The following is a 13,624-nucleotide window of genomic DNA, read 5'->3' on the forward strand; positions in this document are numbered from 1 at the left end:
TTCAGAAATTAGAGAAATTATTAATTCTGCACACCAGGGTCTGGTGGGACGCAGTGGCCCTAGAAAACTACATACAAGTAAAGAGGATCCCAAGGGGCCCTGCTAATCAAGAAGTCACCAACGTTTGGTTTCTAGCATAAAGAGTAGAAGAACAATGCATTACTGTACTTAACACCTGTTCGTTTAAATGTATTGAATTCATTTATCAGGAAAAAATTAAAGAAAAGGGATTGCTGGATGGCCAAATTAAAGATTTACAAGACCAGTACTTGGATACAAGGACATTGAAGGATGTAAGAATTACGCTCATATCCTATTTAAAACAATTGAGGATGTGGAAAGAGAAATAATGGCGAAGAAGCAAAGCAAATTTGATAGAGATTATGACAAAAAAATAGTTTCCAGCTGTCAGAGAGTTAATCATCGTACAGATCGATCTTATGGTGCCCCCAGGAACAACTCATCATTCAGATCTACTCCACGGAAATCCATGTTGAAGGGAAGAACAGATAATCAAAGTGGAGAATCGGAACTGTCGGATGTAGAGGCATCTTCCCATGCGGTTTCCTTTGTGGATACGGATATACTGTATAAATATACATTGTAATAATAGCGTAGATGTGCAGGGGGTCTCCTGAGCTGAACCTCATTGGTTTCAGCCTCGGGGACCCCCCTACTTCATGAGATACACGCCCGTTATGGGGTGCCGGTATCACCTGTACTTTTAAAGCTCCCGTGTCACGTGACTGGGGGATTTAAATCCTGCAGGGGGATACCTTTCCACAAGGCCGTGTAAGTGTTTCTGTTATTTTATACTTTATTACCCCCACCATCACTAGTTCGAGGATTCACACACTCGAACTCAAACACTTCATTTTTATTACCCCCAATATCCCTCAACCTGTGCTCCCCCTTTTTTTTCTGTATTTCTGTACCACTAAAGATCCTGGATAGATCCTATCGGGGTCTGAGTCATAGGAAGAGACTACGAAGCCAAGGGGATCCTTATATACTTAATAAGGTCGTAACATCTTATTTTATTTCCCCATTCATTCCATTTTGAGGTAGCGCCCTGGTATTTCTCTCCACTACTACCCCATAATGGGAAGAGAGAGAAGAAACTTCGGCGCTACTGCGCATGACTGACTCTGACTGACTGATCCCGGATGATCTTCAACCAACTTTATTAACACCACACACAAGGGCTACACCGCTGGGCTCCCTCCCACATAGCTCCATTGACTTTCTATTGCTGATAAACGGAAGCGCAGGACAGGCTTCTGGTAATTGTACCCCATAATGTGGCCTGTATCTCATGGAGTAGGGGGTCCCCGAGGCTGAAACCAATGCGGTTCAGCTCAGGAGACCCCCTGCACATGTACACTATTATTATAATGTATATTTATACAGTACGATCGCCTGTAAGAGCCGTGCATGGAGACGCAGCGGCTCCATGCTGTTCTTACAAGCTGCATTTTTTCTATCAGCTATCACGCTTTACAAGTTTAAGCGCAATAGCAGGGGGGGAAAAACAGCTCGCTCGATAAGGCATATTTTTGGCCGCATGGACGACAATGCACTTCATTTGTTAGTGAATCACACGTTTGGCTTCACTTTTTAACGTGCGAGGCAAAAACTCCCAATCGGGCGCAAAAACGCGCTGCTTAGTGCATAGCCCCCAAGTATTTCTAAATAATTTTTTTAACTTTACACTTTTTTTTCTTTTTGTACAATTATGTAATGTCTTTTGGTGATAAGACTGTTTGTCACTTCTCAACGCTATAGGTGAGTTATTGCCATAGTTTTGTCCTTTGTTTATTGTCATTATGAAGCCATGAATTCATTAATCAAATAGCTAAAAGTAGCTAATATCATTGAATTCAGTTTATCCAGGGAAAATTGATAATCATTTTTAGAGTCTGCAAAGTAAAACAGTTACTTTAAGGGTTACTGAAGCTCTCTAATGAAGCCAATTACACTGATACTGTACGTCATTATTTTTTTAAGCAACTTCGACTTCTAATGATCTGAAAACTGCACAACAGAGTTGAAGCTGATAGGTTCTGACATAATCCTAGTTTAAACCCTGCTAGCACTGTAGGGTTTAACAACTATTCTTCTAGAGACTAAAAGAAGAAGAATTAGAGATCTGCATCTGAGATTCTGCACCGAGCTATTGAGCTTCAGTTTTGTCTCCAATTCCGTAGCCCTCTGCTAAATTAAAATTGGAATATACAATAGAATCGATGAACACAAGAGAAAATATGAAACACACCTGGTTTGTGTCAGAAAGGCACTAGGACCTGGAGGAATACTTCTGCCTTATTAGTCAGCCGAGTACTGGAGCTCCCTCAACTTCTGAGGCCAGTGAATGAGAACAGACATGTGAATGGCTCAGCTGGGATTCAAAGCACTTTGTGGACTAGGCTACAGCAGGCTACAAAACAACTGGATCACCCAGGATTTCACCTCATTGTGACTGCCAGATCCACTACAGCACAGGTTAGGTTCTACCTGCATGCGTCAATCACTGACTAATTGCATTCTCTGATCTACTTAACGTTTCTTTATTATGACTACTGCAAACATACTTTATTAAATATAGTGCTGCATTTATCATTACCCCATACAGTACATAGATTCATCCTGTCTTCCTAAAAAAAAGTGCTTGTTTATTATCCAGAACAGGATCAGTTTCTCTCATTTCTGCCGCTCTTTTGGGTCTCCGACATGCAAACCTGGTGAACAAAAACAGCACCGCATTTATGTAAGAATAATGTTTTTTAATTGCAGTTGTTCTTTTGATAAATCTGGTACATTTGTTTGCATTTGGTTTTCTCCAGTTTTGCAGCTGGGAGTTTGCAGTAAGCTGTGTATAGACAAAGGGATTATAAATCAACAAAAGAAAAAATGATGTGTAGTCAGATCGCAAGCCTCGGAGGGCATATATACCTTCCTCTCCGTTTACTTTATGAATTAAGAATTTTAAACGGCTTTGTGTTATATAGTTTAATACCCTGCTTATTATGTCTGCTTCTTAAAGAGTACAGAGCATAAAATTAAACCATATTTACAATATATTTAAATAAAAACATACATTAATACAGCATAATGTGGTGGAAGGTATATATATAATATATATAATTATATATCCTATTATACTTTATGCAACAATAAAAAAAAAACTACAGTTTAAGGTCGTGTCGAATATCAGTATGTATGTATGTGTGTGTGTGTGTGTGTGTGTGTGTGTGTGTGTATATGTGTGTGTATATGTGTGTATGTATGTGTGTATGTATGTGTGTATGTATGTGTGTATGTGTGTTGCTAGTCGACACAACCTTAAATTGCAGGGATTTTTTCTTGTTGCATAAAGTTCTACAATGTATTTCTCCATGCATAAGAAGGTGTGGTGAGATAAAAAGGGTATTGCAGCTACAGGTTCAACTTCATAGTTACACAGGCTTGAATATTTTCCCTGGTTAACCCCTTAGGGGTTGGATGGCCTAGCAATGTGTTGCCAGACACAGAGTTAATATTTTAAAGGAATCTTTTTAATTCAGCAGACCTTTTTTTCCCCCCTCTCTCTATGAGATACGCAAGAAAATAAACATTTTGTATGCATCCCACATGTGCCAGACAGCCCAATAAAACAAGGGTATAAAGCAAACGGCGTATGCCCATGGAATATCCCTCCTTCAAAAATTAAGAAGTGCTTGTTATTACTTGGTTTCTTATAATCCGTAATCGTTTTGGGTTGCTAATGTTCAGCCTGCAAAGCTGGCGGAGAGTAATGTAACTTCTTACAGAATAAATCTTGGGTGTCTTCACGCATTAAAGCGCATTACTCAAAAGCTTGTAGGGTATTTGAAGTATTAGCTGAAGCAGTCTGCCAGCATTTAGTTGCACGAGGAGCTATGCGTGTCTATGTTTCTTGTTTAGTTTTATACTGCGCTATGTTTTATATAGGGCTGGCAACGCATAGTAATTTACACTTGTAGAGAAATATATGCTTGACAACCTGTAATTCTGGTTTGAAGTAGCAATCCTTGAGACTTAAAAATACACACATACAGTACTGTAGACACATTTTGGAAATCTAATATAATATAGCTTCAGATTCCTCTGATTAATGGTTATTGCATTTCGTACATGTGATTTGTGTCTGTTGCTTAACTGCATATTATTTTCTGAAATAAATCAGAATGCTCTCTATGTGTAGAAGTTATAACAAGAAATGGACCCAGAAACCCACTGGCCTGCAGTGCATTGCTGTTCTCTCTGGTAGCAAGTGGGTTAAATGTAAAACAATAGCGTAACTTGGGCAAAAGTGTATATTGTTTCAACAACTGCATGCAAGTTGTACAGTATACAATATCTTCATTACGTGGCTGGGTTTGCTAGATTTAAAGTTCATCAAGACCCATGTCTGTTTCGCACCCCATTATTATCGTATATTTGTAAAGCGCCAACATATTCCACATAAGGATTAACCCATGGGGATATCTTGATAGTTTTAGAAATGTTTGGGGCTTACTTGTACATTAACGACATTATCTGGGGCAGTGTAACTTCCATAGCAAGTACACAGCGCAAGGCTGGAAATTTCAATGTTGTTGATGCCAAAGGCACATATCGCTGCTCCTTCCTTTTTTTTTTTTTTTTTGTGAATCTGTTGCAGACAAGAGTAACAGAGACAGCTTGAAAGATTGGATTGTTCCCATACTTCCCTAGATACTTTGCCAACTATTATTAACCCATTTGCTGCAAGTTGGAAATGCATGGTGTGGCAGTAAAGGGACGAAGTGGCCTTAAACCCTAAAAATACAGCATTTCTGCTTTCTTGCACTTATTTAAAGCTATGATTTATTCTAAATCACATAGGTGAACAGCTGTTTTGTTAATACTGCAATTGTTTAATCATAGCTATTCACACGCACAGACCCACACACGCAGACACACACACACACACACACACACACACACACACACACACACACACACACACACACACACACACCTTTCAATATATATGTATGTGTGTAGTGTGTGTACAGTACATACATACATACTGTACACACGTTCAGTGATTAAAGGCACAAAAGCTCGGAAAACAAATACCAGTGCAAGCATCTTGGCAAGCCACTTTATCTCCCTGTGCCTCAGGCATCAAACATAGATTGTAAACTTGTTGGACAGGGACTGTGTGTCTGTAAAATTCTATGAACCCTATTGGGGGAAAAGTTCTAGATTAAATAGTTATTACATTCACAATATGTACACACACACACACACACACACATTCTTCTAAACTAGTGGTTCGGATGATGTATAGTACACCCACCACACAATCATGTTTTGCGATTTGAATAATTAGGTGGTTAATATTTATAACCACAGCCTAGACTAGATAAGGATTAAAAAAAAGCGTAGTAGTATGTTTAAATGCCAACATAGAAACGTAACCCCCCCCTGATTTTTTTTAGGTTTAACAGCAAGCGGGTTACAAATGTCAGTGCGTATGTATATATTTATATAGCGCCCACAGCTGTACTCAGCACTTTACAAGAGAGATAATACAGTACATGGAATTATAATACAATAAGTGTAATGTGACAGGGTGGATTCACTATCTGATTGTTATGCATGGGTGACCTATGTTAAAGGTTGAGCCCAGCACTGACTAGGTTAAATCTCAGCCTGAGAACAGACTGACTTGATTAGCCTGCTCACCTGGCTCGTTAGGCTTCGGCCCCCAGTGTGAGCGACGGGGTGCCTAGCGGCACTCGTTCCCTGCATCCTAGTGATCTGAAGGACTTCAGATCACTCGCGAAGGGGAGGCATGGCGGGGGCACGGCACTTGACATCACGTGGCTGGTTCGCCCTCATTGGCAGAACCGCCACCGTGGACGTGGCAAATGCTTGGCCTAACAGGGAAAAAAAGAGAAGTTAAAGGAGCAAATCTTGTCTTTCGGCAAAGGTTGTCGCGCATTGTAGTTTGTGCAGGTGTGCAGTGACTGGGCCCGGCCCCATAGAGGGCTGTTTCTTGCTCGCGACGCGCACGCCATAGCGCGCAGCCGCAGGCAGTGGGGACGAGGCCTTAGTCTCTTAAAATGCTGTAGTTCTCTGTGCTCTTGGTTCCTGTCTGAGCCAAGAGAACCATGATGAAATTCTGGAGGGAGGGATGACTGCACCAAAGGTCTGTTTATATTGGAACTATTGCTCTTTTCTATCCTGAACTTGAACTACCCTTGCTGGGAAAAAGGAAAAGCCCTTATCAAGGACTTATGTTTTTGTTAGCTGTTTATATGCTGAAGATAAGCTCTGTTTGTTCCACATTTGTTGAGGCTAAATAAAAAGCCTATATTCCGACTAACCCATTCAGACAATAAACAACATCAGACAATATGAAAGGAAATCCCTACCTTGGAGAGTTTACAATCTAAGGCTACTCTTATAGTGACGGAGACGTCAGGCTACGGTTGCTGGAAAAATCAAATTGAGATGACTTCCAGTGATCGCGACCAAGCCGTTGCGTAGCCCTTACTATAAGCGCATGCGATGGCGGCAACGCATTTGTTTTGACGCGGTGTTGCTGTCGCCGGCACCATAAGCGCAGCCTAAGTGGTATGTTGGGAGACTTACAGATACAGCAGGTGAGTGAATAAATGCAGCAGATGGCAGTGTTTGGCCACAATAGTTTGTAGGAGCGACTGTGGGTGTTGGACAATAGCCATGAGTCTAGGCTGCTGGAACACTTAATTTAAGATGTAAGTTCTATGGTTGATCTTAGAAGTGGAGAGAGAAGGTACTTGGTGTATACTGGGTATGAGGAAGTTCCACAGGTAAGGGGCAATGAGGCAAAGGTTTAAGGTGAGTGAGCAGTCGAGGTAAAAGGGGTGGAAAGTAGACAGTTATGGGTATAGTGCAGGAGACTAGCAGTAGAATAACGAGAGATCAAAGCTGATATGTAGGGAGGAGCAGATGAGTGGAGATCCTTGACTGTAAGGAAGGGAACTTTGTAGGTGATCCGAAACTTGATGGGAAGCCAGGAGAGGAATTTAAGGAGGAGATGAGCAGAGACTGTTTTGGAGAAAGATAGATTCATTTATTGTAGCAGCAGAATATTGATTTGATTGCAAAGAACAATGTTGTGATATAGGGAGGCCTGTTGGTAGTATTTTACCTATCATTTACTCTTTCACATACCGTAATCCAGTTGGGAGAGGATAAGGGCATGAAATAGAATTTTAGCAGTAGCTTGACAGTGGATCTTGGCAATATTAGAGGAAGACATGACAAGTATTAGCTATACTGTGAATGTGAATGGAAAAGGAAAGGGAGAAGTCAAATGTCACTCTTAGACAACATGCATAGGGGACAGGATAGCTGGTAGTACCGTTTTCTGTGATGGAAAAGGGGGATATTAGGCCCGATTTTGGGGGGGCGTATGAAGAGCTGTTTTAGATATATTAAGTTTAAGGTGGAAAAGCGCCATCCACAAGAATATAGCTAGGAAGTAATCAGAGACTTTTACTGGATTGCAGGTGTGAGGGTAGGGGTGGATAGATCTGCGAATCATCTGCATAGAGAAAATACCTAAGGCCTAAAGAGTTGATGGAGCCACTAGAGCCCACCTCGCCTGACGCATCCCGAGTCTCCTTGCCCCTTCAATGTATTCAAGGTTCTTGTGGTCTGTAAGGATTGAAATCGGAAAAGTTGTCCCCTCAAGCAAATGTCTTCATTCTTCAAGAGCCATTTTCATAGCAAGAAGTTCACCATTTCCAACATCATAGTTCCTTTCCGTGGTCGAATTTTTTTTTTTTTTAGAAAATAAGGCACAGGAGGGGAGTTTCCCATGAAAATCCTTCCTTTGAGAAAGAACGACTCCAGCTGTCAGATCGGATGCGTCCACTTATCTTAGGATTCGCCCCTTTCTTAGTAAGAGCCGTAATGGGTGCAACCACCTTAAAAAAATTCCAGAGGAATTGTCAGTAGTAGGCGAACCCCAGAAATCGTATCGGTTTGAGACCTAACGGTTAGGGCCAGTCCAGCACTGCCGATACCTTCGCACGATCCATCTCGAACCCATGGGAAGAGAGGAAGCACCCAAGGAAAGAAATCTGCTTTTGTTCAAATTGATACTTCTTGAGCTTGGCGTAGAGGGAGTGGCCCCGAAGTCTTTGGAGAACCAATCTAACCTGTGCCCGATGTTCGGTCAAAGAACTGGAAAAGATAAGGATGTCGTCCAGATATACAACGAAAAATTGGTCCAAAAGATCCCGGAAAATCTTATTGATGAATTTTTTAAATACGGCCGGTGCGTTGCATAAGCCAAATGGCATGACTAGATATTGGTAGTGGCCGTCACGGGTATTAAAGGCTGTCTCCCACTCGTCACCCTCCCTGATCCAGATCAAATTGTAGGCTCCTCGAAGATCCAGTTTGGTGAAGATGGTAGCCTTGCGTAAGTGGTCGAAGAGTTCTGGAATTAGGGGTAGCGGATATCGGTTCTTTACGGTGATTTTATTTAGGCCTCTGAGAGAGAACCGTCTTTTTTGGAAACGAAGAAGAAACCCGCTCCAGTGGGAGAACTTGATTTGTGGATAAACCCATGCTGAACGTTCTCTGAAATGTATTCCTGCATATGTGTGGCCTCGAGGAGGGCTGACCCATGGGTGTAGATCGATTTGCACAATTATAAGGTCGATGTGGCGTCAAATTCCTGGTAACAAACTGGAAGGCATGATGCGGAAGTCTCAGTAGGTAGCCGAACCTCGGCGATGGTGCGAGACGCCGGAAGACACGATCCATTGCAATGTTGTCCCCAGAATGTCACTTGATGTGTTGCCCAATCGATCTTGGGGTTGTGGTGCCACAGCCATGGAAGTCCTAGGACCACTGGAGTCGAGGGAGAGCAAATTTCGTAGAATGATAGGGACTCTTTGTGAAGTGCCGCGACCGTGACCAGGAAAGGATTAGTCTCGAGATTGTTGGTTTCAGGTATCAGAGGTCTTCCATCAATAGCCACTACTGGTAAAGGAATCTCCCAAGTACAGAGAGGAAGGGAATGGAGTTTCGCTAATGAGTGGTCTATGAAGTTTCTTATGGCTTTTGAATCAACAAAAGCCAGAGTGAAAATGGATGCTGGTCCCCAGGAGAGTGAAACCACCAGGAGGAGCCGTGAAGGTTGTGATGAAGGAAGAATAGCAATGTCCAGAGAATATTCCTCTATCTTCACTGGGCATTGGGGGTTTCCTGATTTAGGACAGTCTTGGACACGGTGACCTTTGAGCTCATAGTACAGGCACTGACACATCTCCTAGTTCTCTCCTGTTCAGGTAATTTGGTGTCATCTTGTTGCATCGTTTCCTCCTCAGGAAGAGGTGTAGAAAGAGGGGTCTGAAAGTGGGGGGCAAGCCAAATTGGTGGGGTTTTTGGAGACGGAGCTTGCTCCGTTCTCGTATACGGAGGTCCATTCTGATACAGAGGGCAATCAGTTCCTCCAGATCTTTGGGAAGATCCCGGCAAGTCAGTTCATCCTTTAAACGCTCAGCCCCTGCCAAAATGCTGCCACCAGAGCTTCCAGCCAGTCTCCCCAGCAAGGGTTCAACTCAATGGCATACTGGCGTGCGGTACGGATTCCTTGTTGGATTCAAAGGAGTGAAGCTGAAGCAGAGGAGACGTGACAGGGGGCGTCAAATACTCTTTTAAATGCCTGGAGAAAGGCAATGGAGTCTTTGATCAGTGGGGATTCTCTCTCCCACAGAGGGGAAGCCCAGGCCTCATCTATTAGTAGGGAAATTACATATGATACCCTGGATTGCTGAGTGTTGAACATGGAGGGCTGGAGTTCGAACTGAATCGAACATTGGTTCAGAAACCCTCTACAAACAATAGGGTCCCCTCTATAACGCAGAGGCGTCAGGATCCCTGGGCGCAGGGCGTGATGGGACTGGCGCCGGAGATGCTTCCGGTAAGGGCAGTGCAGGGGTAGGACCCACCTAGAGTTTCTCTAGCAGGGTAAAAATGTCCTGAAGTTGGCTTGAAGTAAGTGCCAGTTGTTTGTTTTGCAGGGCGAGGAGTGTCTCATGTCTCATGCTTTCTGAGTAGTTCCAATTGGAGAGATGCAGCTCGCTCTACATCAGCGGGGTCCATGTTTGGCCGAGCATAATGTGAGGGTGCTCGTCTCAAATCAGGAGACGGACCCGCAGGGCTGAGGTAGGATACAAATAAACCGACCACAACCCAGGGACAGAGTCCTGTAACAATATCTGTAGTCGGTATGAAAGCAGGGGTCAGGGCTAGCGACAGAGGTGCAAAATTGAGGAGGCAAGTGGAGGCCAGGGCAGGCGAAAGGTAGCAAGGTCCGGGTCACATTCCGGGGTCAACAACAGGAATTCAAAACAAGCAAGAGGATAAGGCGTAACTGCAGACCGACAGGAGCTGCAAACACACACAACTTTGCTCTGCGACTCCCTATGGTAACTGCAGCCATATAAAGCAGGCTGTCAGTACCTAAAATGGCCATAGAGAGGAGAAAGGGCAGGAGAGACAGAAAATCTGGACCGAAGTGAAAACCCGGCACGGATTAATCAGAATCCTCACAGAAAGTTGATCATGCAGGAGAACCCGAGACGTTCTAACAATTGGAGACAAAAAGGCATGAGGGATACAGGGCAGTAGTTATTAATGCATGTAGCGCCTAGAGTGTGTTTAAGAATAGGTGTGACCACCACATGCTTAAAGTAGGAGGGGAAAGTTCCAGAGGATTTGGAGGGATTGAAGATATGGGTTTGAGGGAGTGTATAGGGTTAAAACTCGCTCATCTCAGTAGACCAGGAAAAACCACACCCGGCTTGTAGGTTTGCAAGCTGATTGGAAAGATGAGGTTTAAAAAGCAGGCAGCAAACTTCCCTCACTGTCTCTCATTTTGCTCTGAAACTGTGAGGAAATAGGCTGCAGAGAGCTTGTCAGGGGGAGAGCCTGAACTGCCTTGTGGATACCAGCGATTAGGTACTGTCCGGTTGTTTTGCAGACATATGCTATTTAAGTTAAAGACTATTTTGTTTTGTTACCGAATTGGTGCAACACCTGATACGGGGAATAAAAAACTTTCGTTACATGAATGTGGTGTGTGAGTTCCTTCCTGACCATATCTACAAGGCAGTTCTGTTACAGCGGGGAATAAGACAGGAGTAATAATTCTGATAAGGTGTGACTGGATAGTATCGATAAAGGGAGAAGAGAAAATTAGCTTAGAAACTTCCAACTCTGTTATGAGAAAAGGAGTCAAGTGTTAGAAGGAAGTTTAGTTAGAAGCGGAGGGGAAGGGACAGAAGGAATCTCATTGTGGATAGCCTCCACCTTGCCTTGAAAGTGGTCGGCAAAGGCTTGAGGAGAAGTGAAGGAAGAATGGAAAGTTGGAGGGAGTCCAATACAGAGAAGGAAAGGCGGGATTGGATTTGTGATTGGATGAGTAAGAGTAATGTTGTTTGGCCTTAGAGAGAGCAGAGTTATAACAGGAGAGGATACATTTTATAGTGCAGAAAATCAGCCTAGTGTGAGATTTCCTCCATAGCTGTTCAGAGGTGCGAAAGAAGTGTGTTTGTGAATTTTGCCAATGCCGTGGGTCAGCAGAACGGTTATGCCGGAGCTGATATGCTGTGGCATGTAGGATAGAGTTGTAAGAGTTGACAGGTTCAGAGGAGAGATAGAAGAAAGATTAGCGTTCAGGGTAAATGCCAGAGCAAAGCTATCAGTGGAGCGATGGTCTCGATAGTAGTGAGTAGAACAGGTAAGAGGGGGTAAGGAGAATGAGTGATGGTGAATTATTAGAGGTGATGGTCAGAGTGTGGAGAAGCGGGGGGGGATCAGAAAGGTTTTTTTAGTAAAGACCAGTTATAAATAGTGACCATCCTCGTGGGTGATGGAAATGATCCATTGCTGGAGGCCAAAGGAGGAGGTTAAAGAGAGAAGGCAAGATGCCCAGGAGACTGAGAGATAATTAATATGTCAGTTGAAGTTCCCTAGTAGAAGGATAGGCGAGTCAGAACAGAGAAGGAAAGCAGGATTCAAAGTCAGACAGAAAGGAAGAGGTAGGCTGTCTGTAGATGAGAGAGAAAGAGAAGCCGGATAGTGTGAAACTCAAAAGTAAGGCTGCGTCCCCGCTAGCGCTGAACGGGCGGTGTTTGTGGCGATTACTTACATATATAGATATATGTAAGTCCCTGCTCACGCTGTGCGCGCTCGTGCGCGGGCACACACGCTGACACGCGCTCGGTGCTTAGGCAAACAAACAAAACAAACTTTCCAGCGCGCTCAACTACCCGCAATGCCCCCTCCCCCGCGCACGTAAATGCAGAACTCCCGGCGCTCATGCTTGGAGCGCTCTCCAAGCATGAGTGCGCTCAGCGCCAGCGGGGACTCGGCCTAAGAGAAAGAAACAGGTGGTGATAGGGCAGTGCTGATACTGGCAGCAGGAAGAGTCCTACAACTCCACACTGGCCATTGGGACGTGGGGTGTGAGAGAGTGAAAACATTATACTGCAGGAGACAGCCGAGTCATGTTGTGACTGTCAGGTTTCTGGTACAGCAAAGAGCTGGAGAGAGAGCAGAAGAGATCATGTACAATCAGAGCCTTGTTGGTCAAAGAGCAAACATACCTGTAAAATAGTGAAGAAAATCATGATGAAAGTTTCAGACATTACCAATTTCATACTTTTAATGAGGATTGATTGTTTAACTCAGGAGAGCGCAAACTTTTGGAGCTACGTACCCCTGCCTGCTCCCCCTCGCTTTCGCGCTCCCCTTCACCTCGCTCGGCGGCATGAAATGACGCCACGGGGTGATGTCACGTGACCCTGTTGCCATGGAGACGCCATGTGACGTCACTCCACATGACAACACGGCGTCATTTGACGCCGCTTTGCCACCTCGACGCGTCATACCAACGCACCTGAACCCGGGTAAGTTTGTTGCAGAGGCCTCACGCGATCCCCCGGCATTTCATTTTTATGCCTCTGGGAAGAGCGTGGGGCCTCTGCAAGCGCCCACGCCCCCCCCCCCCCCAAAAAAAAATCCTGCGCCCCCACTTTGCGCACCGCAGGTTTAACTAAACAATTTACATGCCGCATTGTAGCTCTATATTCTTGTAGTACCTTAAAACTCCCCCTAATGGGGAAAAAAAGAGAAGTTAAAGGAGCAAATTAAGGGTTGTAAAACAAGTTTTTGTTATTTAATGTCAACTTTTATCTCCTATTTCTATGTTTGATACAGTGACTCCCACCGTCATGCTGTAACATTACAGGGATATTCTAACATAATCGTTTTGTTAGGCTTCAACATGCATAAATCAAACTAGGCCAAGCATTGACACATTCTAACTGTGTAGTTCAATTTCCAGAGGTCGGCAAAAAAAAAGAAAAAACGGTGTACTATATCATTTGTCAAATACTGTATGTCTAGAAAAGGGGGGGAAAAAGATTAATTCCTGACAGTAAATGGCAATTAGATCGCTTCCTGGATTGAATGTCCAGTTTTTAACTTGTTCATCATATCATCATATATTAGGGTATGGAAGCAGTGCATGTGTGAGAAATGGTGAAGTGCAGGCATGGCAGAG

The 13,624-nt window shown here is 43.8% G+C and overlaps 1 protein-coding gene across 1 annotated transcript in view; it reads left to right on the top strand.

Annotated features, from left to right (window-relative positions):
* Positions 1–349: 349 nt before the first annotated feature.
* NGF (nerve growth factor) overlaps positions 350–13,624 on the top strand; it is a 99,165-nt gene continuing 85,890 nt past the window's right edge. The window contains 2 exon segments of the mRNA XM_075615386.1: positions 350–541; positions 2,382–2,502. Of these exon segments, the coding sequence (XP_075471501.1) occupies positions 350–541; positions 2,382–2,502 (313 nt within the window).

Source organism: Ascaphus truei, chromosome 9, assembly GCF_040206685.1.
Source record: "Ascaphus truei isolate aAscTru1 chromosome 9, aAscTru1.hap1, whole genome shotgun sequence".
Taxonomy (NCBI): domain Eukaryota; kingdom Metazoa; phylum Chordata; class Amphibia; order Anura; family Ascaphidae; genus Ascaphus; species Ascaphus truei.